This window comes from Sapajus apella, unplaced genomic scaffold (assembly GCF_009761245.1).
Source record: "Sapajus apella isolate SASKATOON/1434 unplaced genomic scaffold, GSC_monkey_1.0 scaffold12, whole genome shotgun sequence".
Taxonomy (NCBI): domain Eukaryota; kingdom Metazoa; phylum Chordata; class Mammalia; order Primates; family Cebidae; genus Sapajus; species Sapajus apella.
In genome coordinates this window covers 32,338,692-32,361,058 of record NW_022436952.1, presented here as the reverse complement: position 1 = coordinate 32,361,058, position 22,367 = coordinate 32,338,692, and the positions used below count along the sequence as shown (strand labels likewise).

At 51.6% G+C, this 22,367-nt stretch overlaps 2 protein-coding genes across 2 annotated transcripts; one reads left to right on the top strand and one right to left on the bottom strand.

Moving 5' to 3' along the window:
* Nucleotides 1–135: 135 nt before the first annotated feature.
* Nucleotides 136–8,726, bottom strand: GAS2L2 (growth arrest specific 2 like 2). Its single transcript, XM_032280852.1, has 6 exons — nucleotides 7,855–8,726; nucleotides 5,621–5,862; nucleotides 4,667–4,774; nucleotides 3,401–3,497; nucleotides 2,594–2,846; nucleotides 136–1,991 (listed from the first exon to the last, which is right to left on the bottom strand). Exons 1-6 carry the CDS (start codon nucleotides 8,237–8,239, stop codon nucleotides 473–475), a joined length of 2,604 nt encoding a protein of 867 aa, XP_032136743.1. The 5' UTR covers nucleotides 8,240–8,726; the 3' UTR covers nucleotides 136–472.
* A 12,051-nt stretch (nucleotides 8,727–20,777) lies between these two features.
* On the top strand, nucleotides 20,778–21,984 carry CUNH17orf50 (chromosome unknown C17orf50 homolog; the record flags this gene model as incomplete). The annotated part of the gene is made up of 3 exons (XM_032280851.1): nucleotides 20,778–21,205; nucleotides 21,306–21,469; nucleotides 21,866–21,984. Coding segments are annotated over 3 exons (627 nt in total), but the record flags the coding sequence as incomplete, so codon positions are not given.
* Between the last annotated feature and the right edge of the window lie 383 nt (nucleotides 21,985–22,367).

Below are 22,367 nucleotides of genomic sequence, written 5' to 3'. Positions count from 1 at the left end.
TGGGAAACTGGGGTGAGAGGATCACTTGAAACCTGGGAGTTTGAGCCTGCAGTGAGCTGTGATAGCACCACGGCACTTCAGCCTGGGCAACAGAGCAAGACTCTGTTTCTAAAATTTAAAAAAAGAAGCTGGGGCTCAAGGGCAGAATCACATCAGTTTAATAACTTATGGGAGCTATGGAAACAGGTGGGCATGGCCAGGGGCCCCGAGTGTGTGGTGCTGTTCTGGGAGAGAGTAATGAGATATAGGGTGGCCCCACTGCCCCTGGCCTACCGCTGGAATTGGAGTGAGAGCAATGGGTTGCCCCTTTGCTCAGATGAGCAGATGGAGTCTATATTTGTCTTCTGACCCCCTCCTGCCCAAGCCCCTGTATAGAGGTGAGGGATTGTCCCTTCTGCTTCCTGCAGTTGTGAATCCAGGGTATACATGGCCATCCTTTTTGCTTCCCTCCTCCCCCACACGTTCATGTGCCTCAGACCCAGGACTCCTCCTCAGGTGGAAGTGGGGCTTGATCATGCCGGTGAGGTCCCAGGCCCTCTGGAGGCTGGGGGCTGCTCTCCAATGGAGCGGCTGGCTCTTTCTTCTCCTTTCCTTCCTCCTCTTCCTCACCTACTGAAGCTCCATCCACCTGGGAGACCTCCCCTTCCTTGCTGCCCAGCACAGCTCTCAACATCCTGTCCCTTGGGGGCGGCCTGGCTGGACCCAGGCGGACATAGGCCAGTGGCTTGGGGATTCGTGAAGGCTGCTTCTCAGGCCTGTGGTCTCTCCGGGGCTGGATCCTGGGCCTCAGCTTCAGCTTGTAGATGGACGGGACCCTCTTGGGCTTCCGGAGAGTTCTCCTGCCCTTGCTCAGACATGCCTTGGCTTTGTCAGAGTTGGGGTCCAAGGCCGAAGGTGTGGGGGCCACTGGGCTGGCAGACACAGTAGGGGTCGAGCAGTCCTGCCCTCCCTGAGGCGGGACCTTCCTCATGCGGGTGCCCTTGGCACTCAGGCTTGCCTTTGTCCCGGGCCCACTCTCTCTGGCTCCCAACTTCCCTTTGAGGCTTCCTGAGCCTGGGGTAACAGCTGGCTTAGGGGAGCCTGTCAGGGCTGCCTTCCAGGCTTCCAGGTCCACTTTAAGGAGGGGTGGGGGCCCCTGAGCCAGTTCTTGAATGACTTTGTCATAAGGACCTCCAGGCTCTGGCCACCGCCCACCCAGGCTGGGAACATAGACCCCGCTGCGAGGGATGACCCCAGCCCCTGTATCCTGCAGACAGGCACCCCCAACTTCTAGCAGTGTCATGTTGCCCAAAATCTCCTCTTCAAGGCTACAGTAGATGGCTCGCTCCTTGTTCCTGTCTAGCATGTACTGCCCCTCCTCCTGTGGGCCCAGGTCCCGGGACTCTCCAGCCTCCACTGTGACCTGGATATCCAGCTGCTGATCCCCCTGCGTGGAACCAGCCAGGTCTGCAGTGATGGCCCTTAGTGGGATGGGGTCTCTCCCAAGTTCTGTACTGGGACTTCTACTTGCAGTACCAGGAAAGCTCCTTCCTGGTGTCGGGAGGCGGGCAGGAGGCAGCTGGATGGGGATCTTGGTTAGGCCTTGGACAGGGGTTGGAGAATGGACAGACTCTGCCTCCCTGAACTGGGAGAAAGCACCCTTGGCTTCATCCCGGAGTGGCAACCTGAGGCCCAGGTGCTTGGCTGGGCTAAAGGAACGAGGAAGGGGAGATGGTCCTCTTGCCGATATCCCTTTGGTGATGGCCTCAGTGGCTAGGAGTCTTTGAGGGGTGGGAGTCCTGGCATGGTTTCCCCGGCTGTCAGTTTCTTCATGAACCCAAGACGTGGGAGTCCTTCCCCTGGGGAGTTCAGGGGGGTATCTATCCTCCCTCTTCCCTGACAAGGTACACTGTGGGTCTCGGCCCTTTTGGGTAGATGAAGAGTGGGGGCTGGGTGGGCTGTCCCCAGCTGTCTCCTGTCTCCAAGATGGGGTGAGAGACCTCTCCTGGCACCTGCAAGGGAGAACCAGAAGGCTGCAAAGGGAGATTCATCAAGCAGGCAGGGTCATCTAGTGTGGTCCCTTGGCTATAGGAAGTGACAGTCTTTCCCCAGTGAGAACACCCAGGGGGCTAGACTTCACACTGAATAAAACCTGTGCTTCCTCTCCTCCATGACTGCCCAGAAATCCTCCTCTGACAGTCACTGTCTAAGCCTATTCTCCCTTGTTCCCTGTGTGGCACATAGAAGGAGGCATGATCCTGGCCTGAGGTGACTTCAGATCCTTTGAGGGATGGCCCCAGACCAGTTGCAGGGCAGTGGGGAGACAGTGGGAAGTGCACAGGTTGTCTTAGTCTCTGCTCTACCATGAAATGGTAGGAAATCTTGAGTAAGGCTGTTCCATTTCTGGGCCTCAGCCTCCTCATCTGTGAAATGGGAAGGCATATGAAGTAACCACATTATCCCAAAGGCATTGGGTGTGCTTCTGGTTCCAAACACCTGTGGTCTCAGGGTAAGGGCATTGCCCGGGATCTGCTCCCTTTATCTTGGAGTATGGTGGTCTCTGAGAATGTGCACTCCAAAGCAAAAAGACCCCTTCCCTGTCTCTCCCCCGTACCTCGGGAATGGTGCCATCTCTCTGGAGGCCCCCGTCCCTGTTCCCCGCTCCCTGCGGGGCCTGGGGGAGGATGGAGTGGGAGGCCTTGGCCTTCGGCCTGAAGAGGTATATGTCTTCCAGTCCACAGGGGGCGGTGGGCTCTGTGAGCGGCTGATGGTCATCGTAGGCTGGGCCTGGGAGGGTCCATCCTGTACCCTCACTTCATGCTGCACTGGTGGGGCCGGGGGCTTCAGGAAGCTGCCTGGCTTGTGTGCTACCAACAGTCACCCAGAGAAAGGAGAGTAGAGAAGAGTTCAATTCCTGCTGATGGGGACCATTGTTCCTCCCCAAGTGGTCCCATGCCCCACATCTCACATGAAAAACAGTGGGACCTACAGTGGCAACACCAGAGTTTCTTTATAGGAGGGGCTTAGGGGACCCAGCTGGGGGGATTTGTTTAAAGCTATGTTTATAGTGCAGGTACACAATTTTTCCTTAGAGCATGTGCTTATTTGGAATGGCTTGAGGCACTGCTGGAGATTATGGAAGGACTAAAGACCAAGTCATGCTTGGTGCCAACACTGTGGATCCCAGAGCCAAACCTAACTAAGCTCTGCGGAAATGTGCCCTGGCCAAATGCTGCTTCTGCTTGTGTTGCACACCATCTTGCGGTAACATTTAGTACTGTACCATAACTGCCCAGCAGGGCCTGGCTTCCTTCAGCCTCCCCCACCCCTCTCCACAGACCTCTTCCCACTGGAGATCAGACATACCTCCCACCCCTGCCTCCAGCCTTCCAACCCAGAGCCGCGCCCCCAGGAGACTCACAGAGGGACGTGCAGCGGCAGGGGTCATGTTTGTCCAGATAATGGCCCAGCGTGTCCCAGCCGCCCCCTACACGTACCATCACATGGTTCCGGAGGATCTGAGGGGGCAAGGGTGAGGTTGAGGGTGGGGTGGAGGGCAGACCCTCTTCTTGGACCAGCTTTTGGGCTTCTGGCATGCACTCAGGGATGCTCTCTCCATGTAGTCATGCTCACGTAGATGTATGTGTGTGGTGTAAAAAGGCAGCCCGAATCTCCTCCTCCGTGACTAGCATCAGATAACACGTGCAGTCAAGGGTGGAGGCCAGGCTGAAAGTTGTCCCACAACTGGACAAGGGATCCCGAAGGCATTGGATAGCCTGGCCCCAGAGCACTCCTTTTGCTGTAAACAGTTTTGCATCTGCACATGCCTGTGACCAAAATGGGACCCTAATGCCACTGGCTTGGCCCCTGTGACCTGTGTGAGAGAGGCCATGGGAGTCCTGGGCCTACTCCACCCTCAGGCAAGTCACATGTCTCTTCAAGTTTCAGTTTCCTGTGTTGGAAAGTGGGGCCACAGTTCTTGCCCCTACTTACATCACAGGGCTATTGCCTCAGGTCTAGGGGAGGGCCCAGAAAGCTGGCTGTGCTCCCAGGTGTGGCCTGTGCCCAAGGAGAAGGCTCACCCATGCCCAGAGCTGCTGGCCACTCCAGCGGGTACAGACCGTTTCTGTACAGACCGTACAGGCCAGGTATTGGGGTAGGAGGCACATTTCAGACCTGTACTGCTACTCATTCTGCTGAGTGTACCCCCAGGCGTGGGGGGTGGAACTATGGGGTCCATGTGGCTGGGGCCATGCCCTGAAACCAAACTTGGGTTTCTCAGGCTACTTCCTCTAATCAAACCTGTGGGTGGAGTGGAATGGAAAACTGCGAGCACTCTTCTCTCTACCCCGCTCCACTTGAGATCACCTTCTGCACTAGGCTACAGTGCAGGAGATGGAGGATGATGGCTCTGGCTGCCCTGATGGGAGGAGGAGATAGGTTTGCCTCCTTTGCCAGGAACTCCTGGAATTCTCCCAGGGAAAGGAGAGCTCCAAAGCCTGATGGCTTGAGGTGAATGATGACTTACTGTCATTGTCCTCAAGCCTGGGCAAGCTCCCATATTCTAGGGGGTATCATTGTTCCAAGCCTGGGCAAGGTCCCATATTCTGGGGGCTTACTGTCACGGTTCCAAGCCTGGGCCAGAAACCCTATTCCGGAAGTCCCTTGACCCCCAGCCTGGACTTACCCGGATGAAGATGAGGGTGTTGGAGTCGCCCACACGGTATTTCCCCTCAGACACCTTGACCATGGAGAACTGCACCGGGCATGTGCAGTGGCTCACGAGGCTCTGTACCTGCAGGTGGGGGGTGAGCTCAGCTCTCTCCTTTGCCCACTCTGGGTCAAAATAGGGGGGCTACGTGCAGGTTTCTGCTAAGGTCAGGGCTGGATGCTGAGAAGCAAGGAGGAGTAGAGAAGGCTGTAAATGGCCCAGTGAGAATGAGACTTGGGTAGTCACCCATGGATCTACCTACCATGAGGTCCAGAGCCCTCAGGGGTCAGCCAATGGAAGTGGCGGAGTGTAATGGGGGGGGACTGTCAGATCTGACAGGCTCAGGTCAGAGCCCTGCATCCACTGCATCACAGGATTTTTTGTTAAGAAACCTACCTGAGCTCCCTTTCCCCCAGGGGTTAACCACACAGAACTAACTGCTGTAATAGGCCTCTGTGCAGACGCTATTCCAAGTACTTTGTATGTGCTGGCTCCTTTAATTATTCTACATTCATAGAAGGTAGGTGCTGTTACTGCCCCCATGCCGCAGATAAGGGAAGCCAGACACAGAGAGGTTAAATAATTTGCCCAAAGTCACAGAGCTGCAAAGCAGTGGAACTAAGATGTGAGCCAAGATGTCTCGGAGAATACCAGTCTGTGTTCTTGAAAACTGTCCCGGCAGGGGTTTAATGAGAGGAGCATCCAGTGCTGGGCTGGTTAGAAAGCCTGAGAAATGACCTGGCCATTCCTACGTGTGGTTAGGGTTGAGACTTAGAGTGCAACCGTGCCTTAAAGCCAGTCAGTGAATTCGTGCCAGGGTGGACACAGGAGCTCAAGAAGCGGGTGATTTGGACAGGGCTGGTGTGGGACTGGGGAGAGGAGCGCGAAGGGCAGAGGGATGGGGGCCCTGAGGTGTGCAGAGCCTCTCACCATCTGGTCCAGGTTGCCGAAGTGGCAGGGCTGGCGCCTGGGGGGCGCGGGCCGCTTGGGGTCGGGTGGGGGCAGGGCCAGCTCCCGCCGCACCTCCTCCTCGATCTCCTCCTCCAGATGCACTAGGGTGGGCGCCGCAACGCCGAAGCGCCATGCCCGGCGGCCCAGCTCCAGCAAACACAGCACCACGTTCTTCACGTTCTTGCGCAGCACCAGGTCCTCCGTCTCGAACATCAGCACCTCTGGAGTGGAGGCGGGGAGAAAAGGGCAGAGGAAGCGTGAGCCCCCAGAGGACCTGGGCCTGTGGGGCAGGGGTGAGCGGGAAGGAAAGCCCTGGGGTCATCCCCGGTCTGGGGCGGCAGACGTGGGGAGTGGTTTGGGTCTCAGAATCGCTGGGTCAAGTCAACCCCCTAGGAGGGTTCTGGGCAGAATTGCTCAGATGCTGGGTACAGACACGCGGCCCATCTCACATGAGAGGCTGGGGGTGGGAAGAGGTGACAGCAAAGCAAAGGCACCTGGAGACTGACTGTGAGCGTGGGTGAGAGAAGTAGGAACTCTACCTTCCCCTCTCGGCACTCAGCTTGCCTGGATGGGTCCAGAAGAAGAAAGCGGTTTGGTCCACTTTCCACCCACGCCTCTGCCCTCCAATGTCCGTCAGGCAGCTCCCACCCAGGCCCATCGAGGCATGCTGAGGACATGCTCCGGAGCCAACCACTAAGGCTGGAGTCCTGACCCACTGCCACCCGCATGACCTTGAACTAGACCCTCAGCCATACCCTGAGCCTCAGTTTCTTCTGTATAGTCTATTTCGTGGGGTTACTGTGAAGATTGGATATGCTAATAGTGGTTAACCATCCACAATGTCTGACACATGCAAGCATTCCTTAAACACTAGCTTCTATTAACCTTCCAATTCTGCTCCTCATTGCCAGTAGCCCAGGCCTGACCCTTTCTCCAGTCTCACCCCTGCCACCTTTGGCCTGGAGGATGGCGCAACATCCAGCCTCATCCCATTCCTGGATTCAAGGCCAAGAAGATGAAGGATCCTGACATGCCACTCCCTGAGCTCTACAAGCCCCAGCATGATGGGGCCCCTCCCTGGCCTCATCCCTTCTGCCTCCTCCTGTGTTCTCACCTCATCCTAGCCCTGTGCCTTCACCACCAGGCTCCTTCCAGTCATTCACACACAGTGCTTTTTCTCCTTCACCCCTGCTGTCCCCCTGCTTAGAATTCCCTTTCCACAAACTTCTATTCCTCAAGACTCAGGCCAGCCAGGTGTGGTGGCTCATGCCTGTAATCCCAGCACTTTGGGAGGCTGAGGTGGGTGGATCATCTGAGGTCAGGAGTTTGAGACCAGCCTGGCCATCATGGCGAAAACCCATCTCTAGTAAAAATACAAAAATTAGCTGGGCGTGGTGGCGGATGCCTGTAATTTCAGCTACTCAGGAGGCTAAGGCACAAGAATTGCTTGAACCCAGGAGGTGGAGGTTGCAGTGAGCCAAGATCTCGCCACTGTACTCCAGCCTGGGTAATAGAGTGAGACTCAGTCTGGGGAAAAAAAAAAAAAAAAAAAAGACTCAGGCCAAATCTCCTTCCTTTATGATACTTTTCTCAGCTTCATTCCACCTTATCAGGTCACTATTTCCTCCCTTGGCTCCCAGGACTATACCTCTACTTCAAGCCTTTGCCCCAGTAAGCTATAATTTACATATCTATCCCTCTGCCTCTCTTTTTTTTTTTTTTTTTTTGAGATGGAGTCTCGCTCTGTTGCCCAGGTTGGAGTGCAGTGGCACAATCTCAGCTCACTGCACCCTCGGCCTCCCGAGTTCAGGCAATTCTCCTGTCTCAGCCCACCACCATGCCCAGCTAATTTTTGTATTTTTAGTAGAGACAGGGCTTTGCCATCTTAGGCTGTGCTGGTCTTGAACTCCTGACCTCAGGTGATCCACCTGCCTCAGCCCCGGTCTGGCACGTCCTTGGTCTGGGACTGTCTGAGGTGCTTGATATTTGTTTATTAAAGCAATTATCAACAAACATTTATAAATCATCAACATATTTATTGTGGATTTACTATGAGGTGGGGAAACTGAGGCATGAACAAAGAGCTGGTTCAAGGCAAATCTGGAATGAGGACCCAGGCTCCTGCTTCCCAGACCTAGCCTGTGCTTTTGAGAAAGGACGAATACCCCCCAAGATAAGCATCTGGGATGGGGATGGGGGTGCAGGGTGGTTACCTTGGATGCCCATCTCCTTTCGACACCACCGAATGAAGTTGGAGACATTGTCCCTGGCCTGGAAGGTACCTGGCCGGGCAGCCTCATTGCAGGAGACCCCAACACGGGGCATGGGAATCTTCTGGGCTTGGGCAGGTGTCTCAGCCAGGAAGGCCAGGGCAGCATCAGTGACAGCATTGGCATGCCGGCACAGCACCAAACCCGTCTCCAGTGCCTGCAGGAAGTTGGCCGCATCGATGTCCAGCCCATAGAGGTCACGAAGCCACTCAGCCAAGTCTTCTTTCATGGCCTCCAGGTACTGCTCGCTGGACTTGAAAGGCCGGATACTGCACACAGGCAGCCCTAGGGTCCCGGGCCTCCTCCTGCCTCCTCCAGGCTGGGACATGGCTGGACTCCAGCAGGGGAGGAGGTGGGCACCTCCCCTCTGGCACTGCCACCTCTTGCTTTCCGCCGCTGCTGGGTCTTGATCAGGTTCTCCCTGATTCCGATGTTCCCCTCTACTCCCTGAGAGCCCGGGACTTCCAGCGCTGCTACTTGCCACTGGCTTCAGCCGCCAGGCCAGGCCCAGCCTCTGCTCCCCTACATTCCCCAGTCCCTGCCAGAGCTTTCCCTGGTGGCCCTACAGCGACCTCGCTCTCAGGCTGCCCAGTCCACTCAGAGTTCACCCCTCCCAGGCTGGGGGGAGGTGAGGACACTCCTGTCTTCCCCCAGGGCTGGACAGATCGGGCTGGACAGATCAAGCTGGCTGCCTCTTACCCTCGCAGGCTGCGACCACGGAGCCTGGGGTAGCTGCCGGCCTCACCACACTGCTTTCCTCCCCTCTCCTTGGAGACAGCAGCTGCTACAAACACTCCTTGTTAACCTTTCCCAGGAGGCAAGGACTGCCCTGCAGAGCTGAGGGAGAGGGAGGAGAAGCTGGGACTGGCTTCCTTCACAGGGCTGGCCAGGTGGGGACTTTGGGGGAGTGGAGGGAAAGCAGGGGGAGGAGTTGCCATGCCCCTTGGTGTTTAGTGAGTACGGGAGGATAGGAATGAAAGAGACACAGCAATAGAGTCTAAAACTCATGAGTTTAGCCTTAAATCCTGAGTAACCATCATACACTACCTAGCCTCTCTGTGCCTTAGTTTCTCAGCTGTAAAATGGGGGTAATAATGTTTACCTCTTTGGGGTGTTGTGAGGAATAAAGGAATAATGTATGTGAAAGTATCAGACCGTCAGAACTCACAGGCAGGCACAGGTCTGTGTGGGTCCCAGATCCCTCAGCAGCTCTGTTAGCACCATGATCCCCACTTTCTCTGGAGAACCTGCCCGACCCCCCACACTGACGATGTGATTGTGCTACAGCAGGCTGTCAGTCATAATACCCCATCCTTATGGCCACAGCTGTGCATTCATTCAACCAGCATTTCTGGGTTCACAGGGTGAGTGCTGCCTGTAACTGCAGCACTTTGGAAGACCAAGGCAGGAAGATCACTTCAGGCCAGGAGTTGGAGACCAGCCTGGGCAACATGATGAAACCCTGTCTCTACAGAAATAATACAAAAATTAGCCAAGCATGGTGGCATGCACCTGTAGTCCCAGCTACTCAGGAGGTTGAGGTTGCACTGAGCCATAATTGTGCCACTGCACTCCAGCCTGGGCAAAAGAGCAAGACTCTGTCTTAAAAAAATTTTTTTCTTGAGTACCTACTATGTGCCAGGCACTACTGCAGGCCTGAGGATAAACCAATAAACAAAAAAGACCAGGTCTCTGACCAAATGGGGGCTACCTCTGTGTTACCAGGTAGTGAATGACAGATAAACAAATAAATCTAAGGCCAGGCATGGTGGCTCATGCCTGTAATCCCAACACTTTGGGAGGCCGAGGCAGGTGGATAACTTGAGCCCAGGAGTTCGAGAACACCCTGGCCAACATGGTAAAACTCTGTCTATACTAATGCAAAAATTAGCCAGGTGTGGTGGCGGGTGCCTGTAATCCCAGTTAAGGCAGGAGAATCACTTGAACCTGGGAGGTGGAGGTTGCAGTGAGCCAAGATCGCTCCACTGCACTCCAGCCTGGATGACAGAGATGCCATCTCAAACACACACACACACACACATATATGTGTATATATATATATAGCTTGTTTACTCATGTGGTCTTAAAATTAACCTTTAATCATTCATGGGCCAGATGACACTCTCCTGGGAGGTCGACCAGGAAAATTACCCTCTAATGGTGTTGGCTCAAAGCCTTTGTCATTTAATGTGTGCTGAATAAAGGCCTGAAAGGCCAGCAAGTCAGGGCGTGGCTGCTATCTCTTCACAGCACTCTCCTTGAGTGTCTGTGAGTAGCCATGGACCTCTAAGCCCTCTCTTTCACTGAATATAGGTGTTTGAGTACATTTGTTCATCCGTCACTGGGTTGAGGTTTGTGGGTTGGACCCCAACAGTGAAACCCTATCTCTACTGAAAATACAAAAATTAGTCAGGCATAGTGGCTGAGGTATGAGAATCATTTGAACCCAGCCAAGATCACCCCACTGCACTCCAGCCTGGGTGACAGAGCAAGACTCCATTTCAAAAAAAAGAAATTTCACCCCATTACTCTTTAGAAGCTGAGACACATAACTCATATCTAATTTCTAATTTCTTTCCTTCTTTCTCTTTTTTTTTTTTTTTTTTTTTATATGGGGTCTCACTGTGTTGCCCAGGCTGGAATGCAGAGGTGTGATCTCGGCTCACTGCAACCTCTGCCTCCCAGGCTTAAGCGATCCTCCCACCTCAGCCTCTCAAGTAGCTGGGAGTACAGGTGCATGTCACCATGCACAGCTAATTTTCATATTTTTAGTAGAAACAGGGTTTCACCATGTTGCCCAGGCTGTTCTTGAATTCCTGAGCTCAAGTGATCCATCTGCCTCGCCTCCCAAAGTGCCAAGATTATGTGAGCCACTTCGTCTGGCCGCTCATATCTCATTTATAAGTTTTAGCTTGCTTAACTGTAAAATGGGAGTAATCGTCTCACAGGGCTGCTATGAGGACAAGGCTAGAATTAATGTTCAGTGCCTTTATATATAGTAGGTGCCTTTGAAATTGTTTGTCCTATACCTGTAATCTATCGATGCATAATAAATTACCCCCAAATGTAACAGCTTAAAACAATAGTAAATGTGTAGTTATCTCAGTTTCTGTGGGTCAGGAATTCAGGAGCAGCTTAGCAGGGTGGTTCTAGCTGAGTCTTCTGTGAGATAGTCAGGTATCTGCCAGGTCTGCAGTCATCTGAAGGCTTCACAGGGGTTTCTAAGGTGGCTTACTTACATGGCTGGCAAGTGGGTTTGGCTGTTGGCAGGAGGCCTCAGTTCTTCACTACCTAAACCTCTCCACAAGATTGCCTGGGCATTGTCATGATATGGCAGCTGGCTTTCCCCAGAGTCAATGATCCAAGAGAAAGCACAAGACAGAAGCTAAACTGTCTTGTATTATCTACCCTCAAATGTCACACGGCATCATTTCCACAATATCCTGTTGGTTACTCAGGTCAGCTTTATTTCATATGGGAGTAAGAATACCAGGGAACAAGATCTTTGGGAGATATCTTGAAGGAGGCTGTCTACCCCAATACAGAAGAGCCATTTCTTTTTCCTTCTTGCTAATGGAATCCTATTTTTGTGACTCATGCCTGTAATCCCAGAACTTTGGGAGACTGAGGTGAGCCGATCACCTGAGGTTGGGAGTTCGAGACCAGCCTGACCAACATAGAGAAACCCTGTCTCTACTAAAAATACAGAATGAGCCAGGCATAATGGCACATGCCTGTAATCCGAGCTACTCGGGAAGCTGAGGCAAAAGAATCGCTTGAACCTGGGAGGTGGAGATTGCAGTGAGCTGAGATCGTACCACTGTACTCCAGCCTGAGCAACAAGAGCAAAACTCCATCTCCAAAAAAAAAAAAAAAAATGCTATTTTTGTTCAGGTATCAGGTGGTGCTTCCTTGAAATTAGAGAATGTGGACCCAGCCCCAGGAAGAGGACCATGAATGGTGGAGTTAAAATCAAAGTTTCTGTCAAGGTTCCAAGATACTGTAAATGCAGCAAAGCAGAAAAGGAGTAAGACCATATGCAGAATTGATCTAGGAATTATCCAAAAACAGGTTGCTTGGTTCTCAGACTTCTCTCCAACCTATACAAAGAGTTGGGTTGTTACAGATCGAGAGGATTGAGAAGATTTATTTAGAGAATGTTAACAGCTGTGCTATGTGTCTTGTGGTAGGCTGGCTAATGGCCTCAGAAGATAGCCACTTCCTGATCCCCAGAACTTGTGTATGTAGCCTTATATAGCAAAAGGGATTTTTGTGATATAATTAAGTTAAGGATCTTGAGATGGAAAGATTATCCAGATGGTTGGAATGGGCCCTAAATGTAATCACAAGTGTAAGGCAGAGAGAACTCTGACTAAAAAGTAGGAAATATGACAACCAAAGCAAAGATCAACGTGATGGGGCCATAAGCCAGGAATGCCAGCCGTCTCTAGAATTTGGAAGAAGCAAGGAACTGATTTTTTTTTTTGAGGGGACTCACTCTGTTGCCCAGGCTGGAGTGCAGTGGTGTAATCTCGGCTCATTGCAACCTCCGCCTCCTGGGCTCGAGCGATTCTCCTGCCTCAGCCTCCCGAGTAGCTGGGATTACGGGCCCCTGCCACCACACCCCGCTAATTTTTGTATTTTTAGTAGAGACGAGGTTTCACCATGTTCACATTAGTTTGAGAACAGCCTGGGCAACATGGCAAAATCCTGTCTCTGCTGAAAATACAAAAATTAGCTGGGCGTGGTGGCGGGCGCCTATAATCCCAGCTTCTCAGGAGGAAGCAGGAGAATTAGCTACCGAATTCCAGCCTGGGAGACAGAGGGAGACTCTGTCTCAAAAAAATAAGTAAATAAAAAATAAATTAAATAAATAAAAAATAAAAAGACTTTAGGAGGCAAACATGAAATTGTTTTATAACTATACTCCATGAATCCCATTTGATGAAAGGTACCAATTACAACTGTTCTAGAACAATCTTGACAGCCCTCTTTTTGCCATAAGTTGGTTTAAGAATGGGTTTGTGCCCTAGTTCTGGCCAATGAGATTCAAAGAGAAGTCTGTTGGAGAGCTGCTGAGAAGTCTCTGCCATGTCTTTTCTTCCTGCTTTGGTCATGGTTGCAGGAAGCCACAATGCCTAAAGCTGCAGCGGCCATGTTGTAATCAAGAGGAGACAAATAAGGCAAAGAGGAGGTGAGAATAATCAGAGCCCTTAATAACTCCATCTAGACGCTGAACCAGTCCTGGAGCACCTTACTACGTAAACTAACAAGCTTTATAAAGTTTGAGCTATTATTAGTTAGGCATTATGGATTTGACCAGCCAGTTACATCTTAACTGACATGACGCTCAAAGTCTAGGATTTTTTTTCTCTTTTTTTTTTTTTTTTTTTTTTTTTTGAGACAGAGTTTTACCCAGGCTGGAGTGCAATGGCGCAATCTCGGCTCACAGCAACCTCCGCCTCCCGGGTTCAGGCAATTCTCCTGCCTCAGCCTCCTCAGTAGCTGGGATTACAGGCACGCGCCACCATGCCCAGCTAATTTTTTGTAGTTTTAGTAGAGACGGGGTTTCACCATGTTGACCAGGATGGTCTCGATCTCTTGACCTCGTGATCCACCCGCCTCGACCTCCCAAAGTGCTGGAATTATAGGCGTGAGCCACCGCGCCCGGCCAGGATTTTTTTTCTCTATACAAATGTTAAGATGTTGTTACAAGGCCGAGGCGGAGGTTGCGGTGAGCCGAGATCGCGCCATTGCACTCCAGCCTGGGTAACAAGAGGGAAACTCCGTCTCAAAAAAAAAAAAAAAAAGATGTTGTTACAAATATTCCCAATCAAGTAGCACTTACATACTATCTTACTGGATTGTTGTTCTTAATAAAATTATTTATTTATTTATTATTTTTTGAGACAGAGTCTCACTCTGTAGCCCAGGCTGGAATGCACTGGTGCGATCTCGGCTCACTGCAACCTCCGCCTTCCAGGTCCTGGTTCAAGCAATTCTTCTGCCTCAGCCTCCCCAGTAGATGGGATTACAGCCATGTGCCACCATGCCCAGCTAATTTTTGTATTTTTAGTAGAGATGGAGTTTCACCTGTTGGCCAGGATGGTCTTGAACTCCTGGCCTTGTGATCCACCCGCCTTGGCCTCCCAAAGTGCTGGGGTTACAGGCGTGAGTCACTGCACCCAGCCAAACATTTTTTTTTAGAGACGAGGGTCTTGCTATGTTGCCCAGGCTGGAGTGCAGTGGCTCTTCACAGGCACCGTTATTGTGCACTGCAGCTGCAAACTCCTGGTCTCAAGCAATTTTCCCATCACAGCCTTCTGAGTTGCTGGGATTATGGGTCCCCCTCACTGTGACCCGTTCAGATATTTCTTTTCTCTTAAGCTATATTTATTGCCCAGCCAAAACTAATATTGCATTTCTGTGTTATACCTAATTATTAGAAGTTAAGGAGCTATTTATACTATTAGTTTCAAAAGTTACAGTTTAATATGAAAAAATTGTAGCTTTACCTTTGAATACTGACTTCATCTTGTCCTTTAGGTATGATTTCTATGAATAGCAGAAAATAATGCTTGTGCTTGCTGATAAAATATAGCCTATTTTCTTCTGGTTTAAACAGTCTCTTTCGGATAGAGATTCAGTCAATTTTAAGTTTTCACTCATTACCAGGATGGCTTCAGCCCTCTCAGGGGGTTTCCCAAGCTGATGTCTTGAGTGCAGGAGGCACGCCTACGTTCCTGAGGCTAATGGGATCACCTGCTTGCTCTCATGTTTTCAATGAAGACTGTACTAGTTCTCTGTGGGATCAATTTCTAGTGTGCTGGCTGGGCTCATGCCTGTAATCCCACCACTTTGGGAGGCCAAGGCGGGTGGATCGCTTGAGTCAGGAGTTCGAGACCAGCCTGGTCAACAGTGTGAAACCCTGTCTCTACTAAGAATCCAAAAATTAGCCAGGTTTGGTGGTGCATGCCTGTAGTCCCAGCTACTCAGGAGGTTGAAGCAGGAGAATCGCTTGAACCCAGGAGGCAGAGGTTGCAGTGAGCTGAGATCACACCACAGCACTACATCCTGGGCAACAGAGCAAGACTTCATCTCAAAAAATAAATAGCCGGGCGCGGTGGCTCAAGCCTGTAATCCCAGCACTTTGGGAGGCCGAGGCAGGTGGATCACGAGGTCAAGAGATCGAGACCATCCTGGTCAACATGGTGAAACCCCGTCTCTACCAAAAATACAAAAAATTAGCTGGGCATGGTGGTGCGTGCCTGTAATCCCAGCTACTCAGGAGGCTGAGGCAGGAGAATTGCCTGAACCCAGGAGGCGGAGGTTGCGGTGAGCCGAGATTGCGCCATTGCACTCCAGCCTGGGCAACATGAGTGAAACTCCGTCTCAAAAAAAAAAAAAATAAATAAATAAATAAATAAATAAAATAAAATAATAAATTATAATGTGCTTTTATGTTAGTATGAGTTGTTTGATAATCTAACTTTTTATGAAGGTCCCACAAAACCCAAAATAGCCTTGGGAAGAGGGAATGCACATCCTAAGGATGGATGGCAAAGGGCTACTGGGCAGATTAGGGTTGGGGAGGCAGGATGAGAAGAACGACCATGCCAGGGGACACTCTATTGTGGTGTCTTGGTGGGATGCTCCCTAAAGACCATAGCACAGGAGCCGGGTGCACTGGCTCATGCCTGTAATCCCAGCACTTTGGGAGGCCAAGGCAGGTAGATCACGAGGTCAGGAGGTCGAGACCAGCCTGGCCAATATGGTGAAACCCCGTCTCTACTAAAAATACAAAAATTGGCTGGGCATGGTAACAGGTGCCTGCAGTCCCAGCTACTTCGGAGGCTGAGACAGAAGAATCACTTGAACCCGGGAGGTAGAGGTTGCAGTGAGCTGAGATTGGGCCACTGCATTCTCTAGTGTGGGTGACAGAGCGAGATTCAGTTTTTTAAAAAAAGCCCACTGTACTCAGGTGGATGAGGTAGAAAGATCACTTGAGGCCAGGAGTTTGAGGCTGCAGTGAGCTATGATTGCATCTCTGTATGTTGTCCAGCTTGGGAGACACAGTAAGACCCTGTCTCTAAAAAAAAAAAAGACCGTAGCACAGGTTCATTGGTTTAGATGTGCCTGCCAGGGGCATTAAATCTTAGCAAGTGTCTCGGTGAGACTGCTTATGGTGCCAGTGTCCATGAGCGACCCCCAGCAGTGGCCTCCAAACTGAATTGTTCCTGAGATGCCATCTTGGCTGTGTTCTTAGTCAGCAGCCTTCCTTGATTCCTATCTAGTTCTCAACTCTTTTGGTCATTCTGTGAGCTCTCATTATTCTTTCTCTTTAAATTAACCAGAGTGAGCTTTTGAATTTTACAATCAAGAGCCGTAGTGGCTACAAATGCTTTCAGCAAATTTAAGGAGAATGAGCTTGTTGGGAGACAATTCTCCTTGGGTCTTTTGTGTTTCTGCATGTCTTACAAGCAGAGGCCCTGACTTTTCAAGGGTTTTTGTATAAGTGAACAATCTTGGAAAATAGACGTAGTGCCTCCTTCCTGAGAAAACAGCAGGTTTGCTTACTACCCATTATGAAAGATTTGGGTTTCCTAAGCTCGGAATTTCTCTTAGTAATGCAAACCTCTGCACATATAGGTATCCATTGGCACTCATCTTTGTCACTCATAGGACTCTGAAGCAAGGGAAGCTGACGCAAATAGGCCAAAGTTGATGTGCCACAGTAATAAAGTCCTTTGTCTCTGACCCGGAGCCTCATGTTTTCTGGAAGGACCCATGAAACTACAACTGGTTCACATGGTAGCTTGCAAGGAGGATAACACTGCAGATCCTTCACAGTTCTTGATAGCGTTGCCCCGTTGTGACTAGGAGATTCCCGGGGGCCAGGTCTACTCTCTGTTCTCCAGCCCAGCAACTTGCCTCCACCAAACTAAGATGCCCAAAGGAAGAGACCCCATCGCCCTCTACTCTCAGACTTGAATGGAGGATTATATCATTTTTGACTCTCAGACTGGGATCTCTTTGAGGTCAGCAACTTCATCTCAACAGACCCAGGACTTTCCAGAGCTGAATCTGTCCATTGCCCATCTGCACATTTCTCTCTGTGTCAATATACTCCACTTCAAGTCCAGGATAGGAAAGAATTTTCCTGTTCCTGAAGCTCCATGATTTTACTCCCTCCCCCACTCCGGCCCTCCACACATACAATATCCAGGAGCCATACCCGCCTTGTGCCCAAGTCCTACTTCCTACTGGACTTGGCACCATTCCCTTGTGTTCCTTGGCTCTAAGGCAATGAAATGGAAATAGGATAAGTAGGGAGCATGGGGTGAAGAAGGATAAGGATACAACAGGAGGAGGAGGAGAGAATATAATGATACAAACAAACCCAATGCTTTCAGTGATTCCTGCAGGCCAGGTAAAGCCCAGTACTATACTACTATCTCTGACTTATAGACTGAGGGTCAGAGAGATATCATGCTGAAAGTCACATAACTTTTATATTTATGTGGTGGAGCTGGGATTTAAACCCAGTTAATTGGGGCCAAAGCCACCTTCTACTCCACTTTTATGCCTTCCTAAGAGGTAAGGTAAGAGACACCTGAGTTGTTAGTGCTTTGGGAGGCTCTGGAAAAGGAAATTATTCCTGGGCACAGCCTCATGGGCAGGTGAGGTTCTAGCCCCACCCCTTGTGATCCAATAGAGGCCCTAGAGACCAGACCAAGTTCTATGGGTTCTGGGCACCCTCTCACATCCCAGTCCCTGATCAGGGAAAGCAGGCAGCACAGCCTTGGGAAGAATGGATAAGCATGGTGAGTGGGGCTGGAGGGAGGGTGGGGCTGGAGGACAGAATCTCTTGACCCTGGCTTGGACAATCCAGCCCACCACCATGAAGTCCAACCTTTTTTCAGCTACAAGCCCTCTCTTTTCTCCTTCCTGAATACTCTTCTTTTTTGAAGATAGAGTCTGACTCTGTCACCCAGACTGGAATGCAGTGGCGTGTTCTCAGCTCACTGTAGCCTCTGCCTCCCGGGTTCAAGCAATTCTCCTGCCTCAGCCTCCCAAGTAGCTGGGACCACAGAGGCATGCCACAACACCTGGCTAAGTTTTGTATTTTTAGTAGAGACGGGGTTTCATTATGTTGGCTGGGCTAGTCTCAAACTCCTGACCTCAAGTGATCCACTGCCTTGGCCTCCCAAAGTCCTGGGATTACAGACGTGAGCCACCGCGCTTGGCCTCTCTTTGTTTTTTGTTTTTAGAGACAGGGTCTTGCTTTGTCACCCAGGCTGGAGTACGTTGGTGTTATCATAGCTCGCTGCAGCCTCAACCTGCCAGGCTCAAGTGACTCCCTGCCCCCCATGCCTTGGCCTCCCAAAGTGCTGGGATTATAGGTGTGAGCCACCACATCCAGCTACAGAATAGTGTTAATATCTGCTTCATCATCTCCACCTGCTCCTGTTCAGACCTCTGTCTTCTCTGACCTGGACCACTGTAATGACTCCTCAGTGGGGCCTCCTGTCTTGTCAGAGGGAACATCCTAAAACACAGCTTGGAACATGTCCCTCTACAAGAATGTTCAATGGCTTCTCACTACTGAGGGGCGAAGTCCAAATTCCATAGTGCACCACTTAATGTCCAGTCTTTCCTTCTCAACTCCTTTTCCTCCTCCCCTTACCTCCTGAAACATCTCTGAAACCCTTTTCTAGCTGGATACTAGGCCTGGCCTTTCACAACCAGAAGGCTAGAACACCAATTATGAGCATTCCCTTTGCCCTTTCAATAGGATGGACTAGGATCAATAGGAATGTTTCTTGACTTTTCCAGAGCAAACGCCACAAGTTATGTCTTCCCTGCCGTCCTCCTCTCTTTCCTTTACAAACCTAGCTATCCAGATGCGACAGACACAGGATGCATGAGGCCTGGTGAATGTTTGCTGAATGGGCAGGGGACACCTTCCAGGGGAGGCCAGCTTAGTTTCCATGTCAGCCTGGGAACTTCCTTCCTGCTAGGGCTACTGCTTGCAGTTGTGGAATCTGTGCCCTGAACAAAGGCACCAGCAAGAGGGGACAGTGGTGGCTGAAGTCAAGCCTGGAAGGAGGAAGAGACACCTTTTCCTACTTGGTTCACCCTAAGGACAGCCTTTCCCAATCAGTCTGCCCATAGAGGGTCCTTTTTTCCATTTTTCTGATTATAAGAGGCGCCTTTTCTCATCATACAGAGGTGCTGTAAGCCCATCTGCCTGCCCACTCCACCAGCGGACATGCAGAGCTTCCTTAAGGCAAGACCAACTTGGAGGAAGCAAATCCCATTCAGAAAATAAAATACTCTATAAATAACCACGTATTGGCCGGTCGTGGTGGCTCACGCCTGTAATCCCAGCACTTTGGGAGGCTGATGCAGGTGGATCATGAGGTCAAGAGATCAAGACCATCCTGGTCAACATGGTGAAACCCTGTCTCTACTAAAAATACAAAAATTAGCTGGGCATGGTGGCGCACACCTGTAGTCCCAGCTACTTGGAAGGCTGAGGCAGGAGAATTGTTTGAACCCAGGAGGCAGAGGTTGCAGTGAGCCAAGACTGCGCCATTGCACTCCAGCCTGGGCAACAAGAGTGAAACTCTGTCTCAAAAAAATAAAATAAAATAAAACAAAATAAATTTTAAAACTAAAATAAAAAATAAAATAAATAACCACTTATTAAAATGGGATCAGTAAGCCCTGGGAGGCGGCTTGTGGCTGTGATCCCAGCGCTTTAGGAGACCTAAGCAGAAGAACTGCTTGAAGCCAGGAGTACCAGCCTGGGCAAAATAATGAGACCCTGTCTCAAAAAAATTTTTTTGGCCAGGTGCAGTGGCTCATGCCTGTAATCCCAGTACTTTGGGAGGCTGTGGTGGGTGGATCACGAGGTCAGGAGTTCAAGACCAGCTTGGCCAACATGATGAAACCCTGTCTCTACTAAAAATACAAATAAAAAATAAAATAGCTGGGTATGGTGGCATGTGCCTGTAATCCCAGCTACTCGGGAGGCTGAGGCAGGAGAATTGCTTAAACTGGAATTGGGAGGCAGAGGTTGCAGAGAGCCAAGATGGCGCCACTGCATTCCAGCCTGGGCTACAGAGTGAGACTCCGTCTCAAAATGATAGTAATAATAATAATTATTATTAATTAATAATTAATACTAATAATAATTAATAATATGACCCTTATATTATTATTCCATTATTATTATTACTATATAAGACTCAGTCTGATAATACTAGTAAGAGTAACAATAATATTTATTAATAATTAATATTAATAATTATTAATTGATAATAATAATAATTATTTTGAGACGGAGTCTCACTCTGTCACCTAGGCTGGAGTGTGGTGGTGTGATCATGGTTCACTGTAGCCTCGACGTCCCCAGCTCAGCTTCCTCCCGCCTCAGCCTCCCAAGTCCAAGTAGCTGGGACCACAGGTGTATGCCACCACGCCTGGCTGTATTTTGTACTTTTTTTTTGTAGAGACGGTGGGGGGGCCTCTCGAACTCTTTGAGCTCAAGCCAGCCTCCTGCCTCGGCCTCCCAAAGTGCTGAGATTACAGGCGTGAGCCACTATGCCCCGACTTACAAACAAGTTCTGAAAAATTATCCCGGGCCACGTGTGGTGGCTCATGCCTGAAATCCCAGCACTTTGGGAGGCCGAAGCGGGCGGATCACCTGAGGCCAGGAGTTTGAGACCAGCCCAGCCAACATGGTGAAACCCCGTTTCTACTAAAAATGCGGTGGTGGACGCCTGATATCCCAGCTACTTGAGAGGCTGCGGCAGGAGAATCGCTTGAGCCTGTGAGGCGGAGGTTGCAGCGAGCCGAGATGGCGCCACTGCACTCCAGCCTGGGCGACCGAGAGAGACCCTGTCTCAATTGAAAAATTATCGCGGACCCTTTCTCGGCGACAGCAGGCAGCCCTGACCTCCCACCGGCCCGCAGGTGTGAAGACCCCGTTGTGGAAGAAGGAACCGGAGGAGGCCCGGGCCGGGGAGGCGGAGCAGGAGGAAGCGAAGGAGGGGTCGGAGGACGAAGACTACCAGAGGCTGCTGGAGGACAGCGCGGCGGAGGGCGAGGAGCCGCCGCGGGAGGCGGAGGAGGGCGAGGGCCGCGAACGGCGCTCGGTGTCCTACTGTCCGCTGCGCCAGGAGTCCAGCACCCAGGAGGTGGCGCTGCTGCGGCGCGCGGACAGCGGCTTCTGGGGCTGGCTCAGCCCCTTCGCGCTGCTGGGCGTCCTGACTGCTCCCACCGACAGGTGACTGCGTGCTCCTTCGCCGGAGCACTAGGCACGCGGTGCCCGGGCCCCAGGGAGGAGGGGCGGCCCCAGGCAATGAGCGCCCGGTCCCCGCCGGCAGGAAGCGGAGCCTACCAGAGGAGCTGTGCGTGCTGGAGATCCGGCGACGACCGCCGCGCCGCGGGGTCTGTGCGCGCTGCGAGATCCTTTTCTGCAAGAAATGCAGGAGTCTGCACAGCCATCCAGCCTATGTGGCGCACTGCGTTCTGGATCACCCGGATCTGGGTAAGGCGGGGGCCGCTGGGGCCTACTGAGCGCCCCCACTCCCAGTTTTGTGCTCTCCATCCTTTCCTGGCCCAGACCCCCCACCAACCTTCTCTCCTGGAACGCGGAGCCCTCTCCGGCGCATTCCACAGAACCGCCCCTTCTCAACTGCCGCCCAGAGCGCCCCTGTCAAGCAGGAAGGCCCACTGTTGATGCTTGGTTCCCACCTGCCACCTAGCGCCCCCAGTGCAGAGCCCAGCATAGCCTAGAGCCCACTGTGAACAGCGCCCACCCACGGCTCCACCCCATCCCCCCCCCCCCGGCCCCCCCCCCCCACCCCCCCACGCAGTACCAGCGCCACCGCACACCTGACTCTGCCGCTCACACAGCCTCACCTTCACCTCTTGGGTATTTCAGATCCTTCTGGCCCGGTGGGCAGAGGCATCGCCTAGAGAAAATAACCTCCAGGTTCCCTCATCCCTCTGACAAACCTGCCTCTTTCCCTGAAACCATTCAATAAAACCTCTGATCAAATTGTCAGTGCTTTGAGGTGGGGCACGGTGGCTCCGTGTGGGGATGGTCCTCCTCGGGTTCAAGCCAGAGGTAAAATCGTGGGCAGGGAGCCTCTTCCCTCGCCTCCGCGGAATGGTACAAGCTTTTGTATCCAAAGGCAGTCAAAGGGCCTTCTGCCCGCTATGCAGAGAAGAAAATGAAGGGGCAGGGCCAACAATGGCCCTGGGGAGCGGAGCACTGAACCCTTGCCAGACAGTTCTCCCCTCCCCTGGACGCCCTGGCTTCCTGAGGTCAGTGCTGTGCAGATGAGGCACTGGCAGGTGTGGAGGGGTGGGAGAAGCCTGGAAAACCAGATGCTAAAATAAATGCTGGCATGGGTGGAGGCAGAAGACACGGAGGCTGGGGA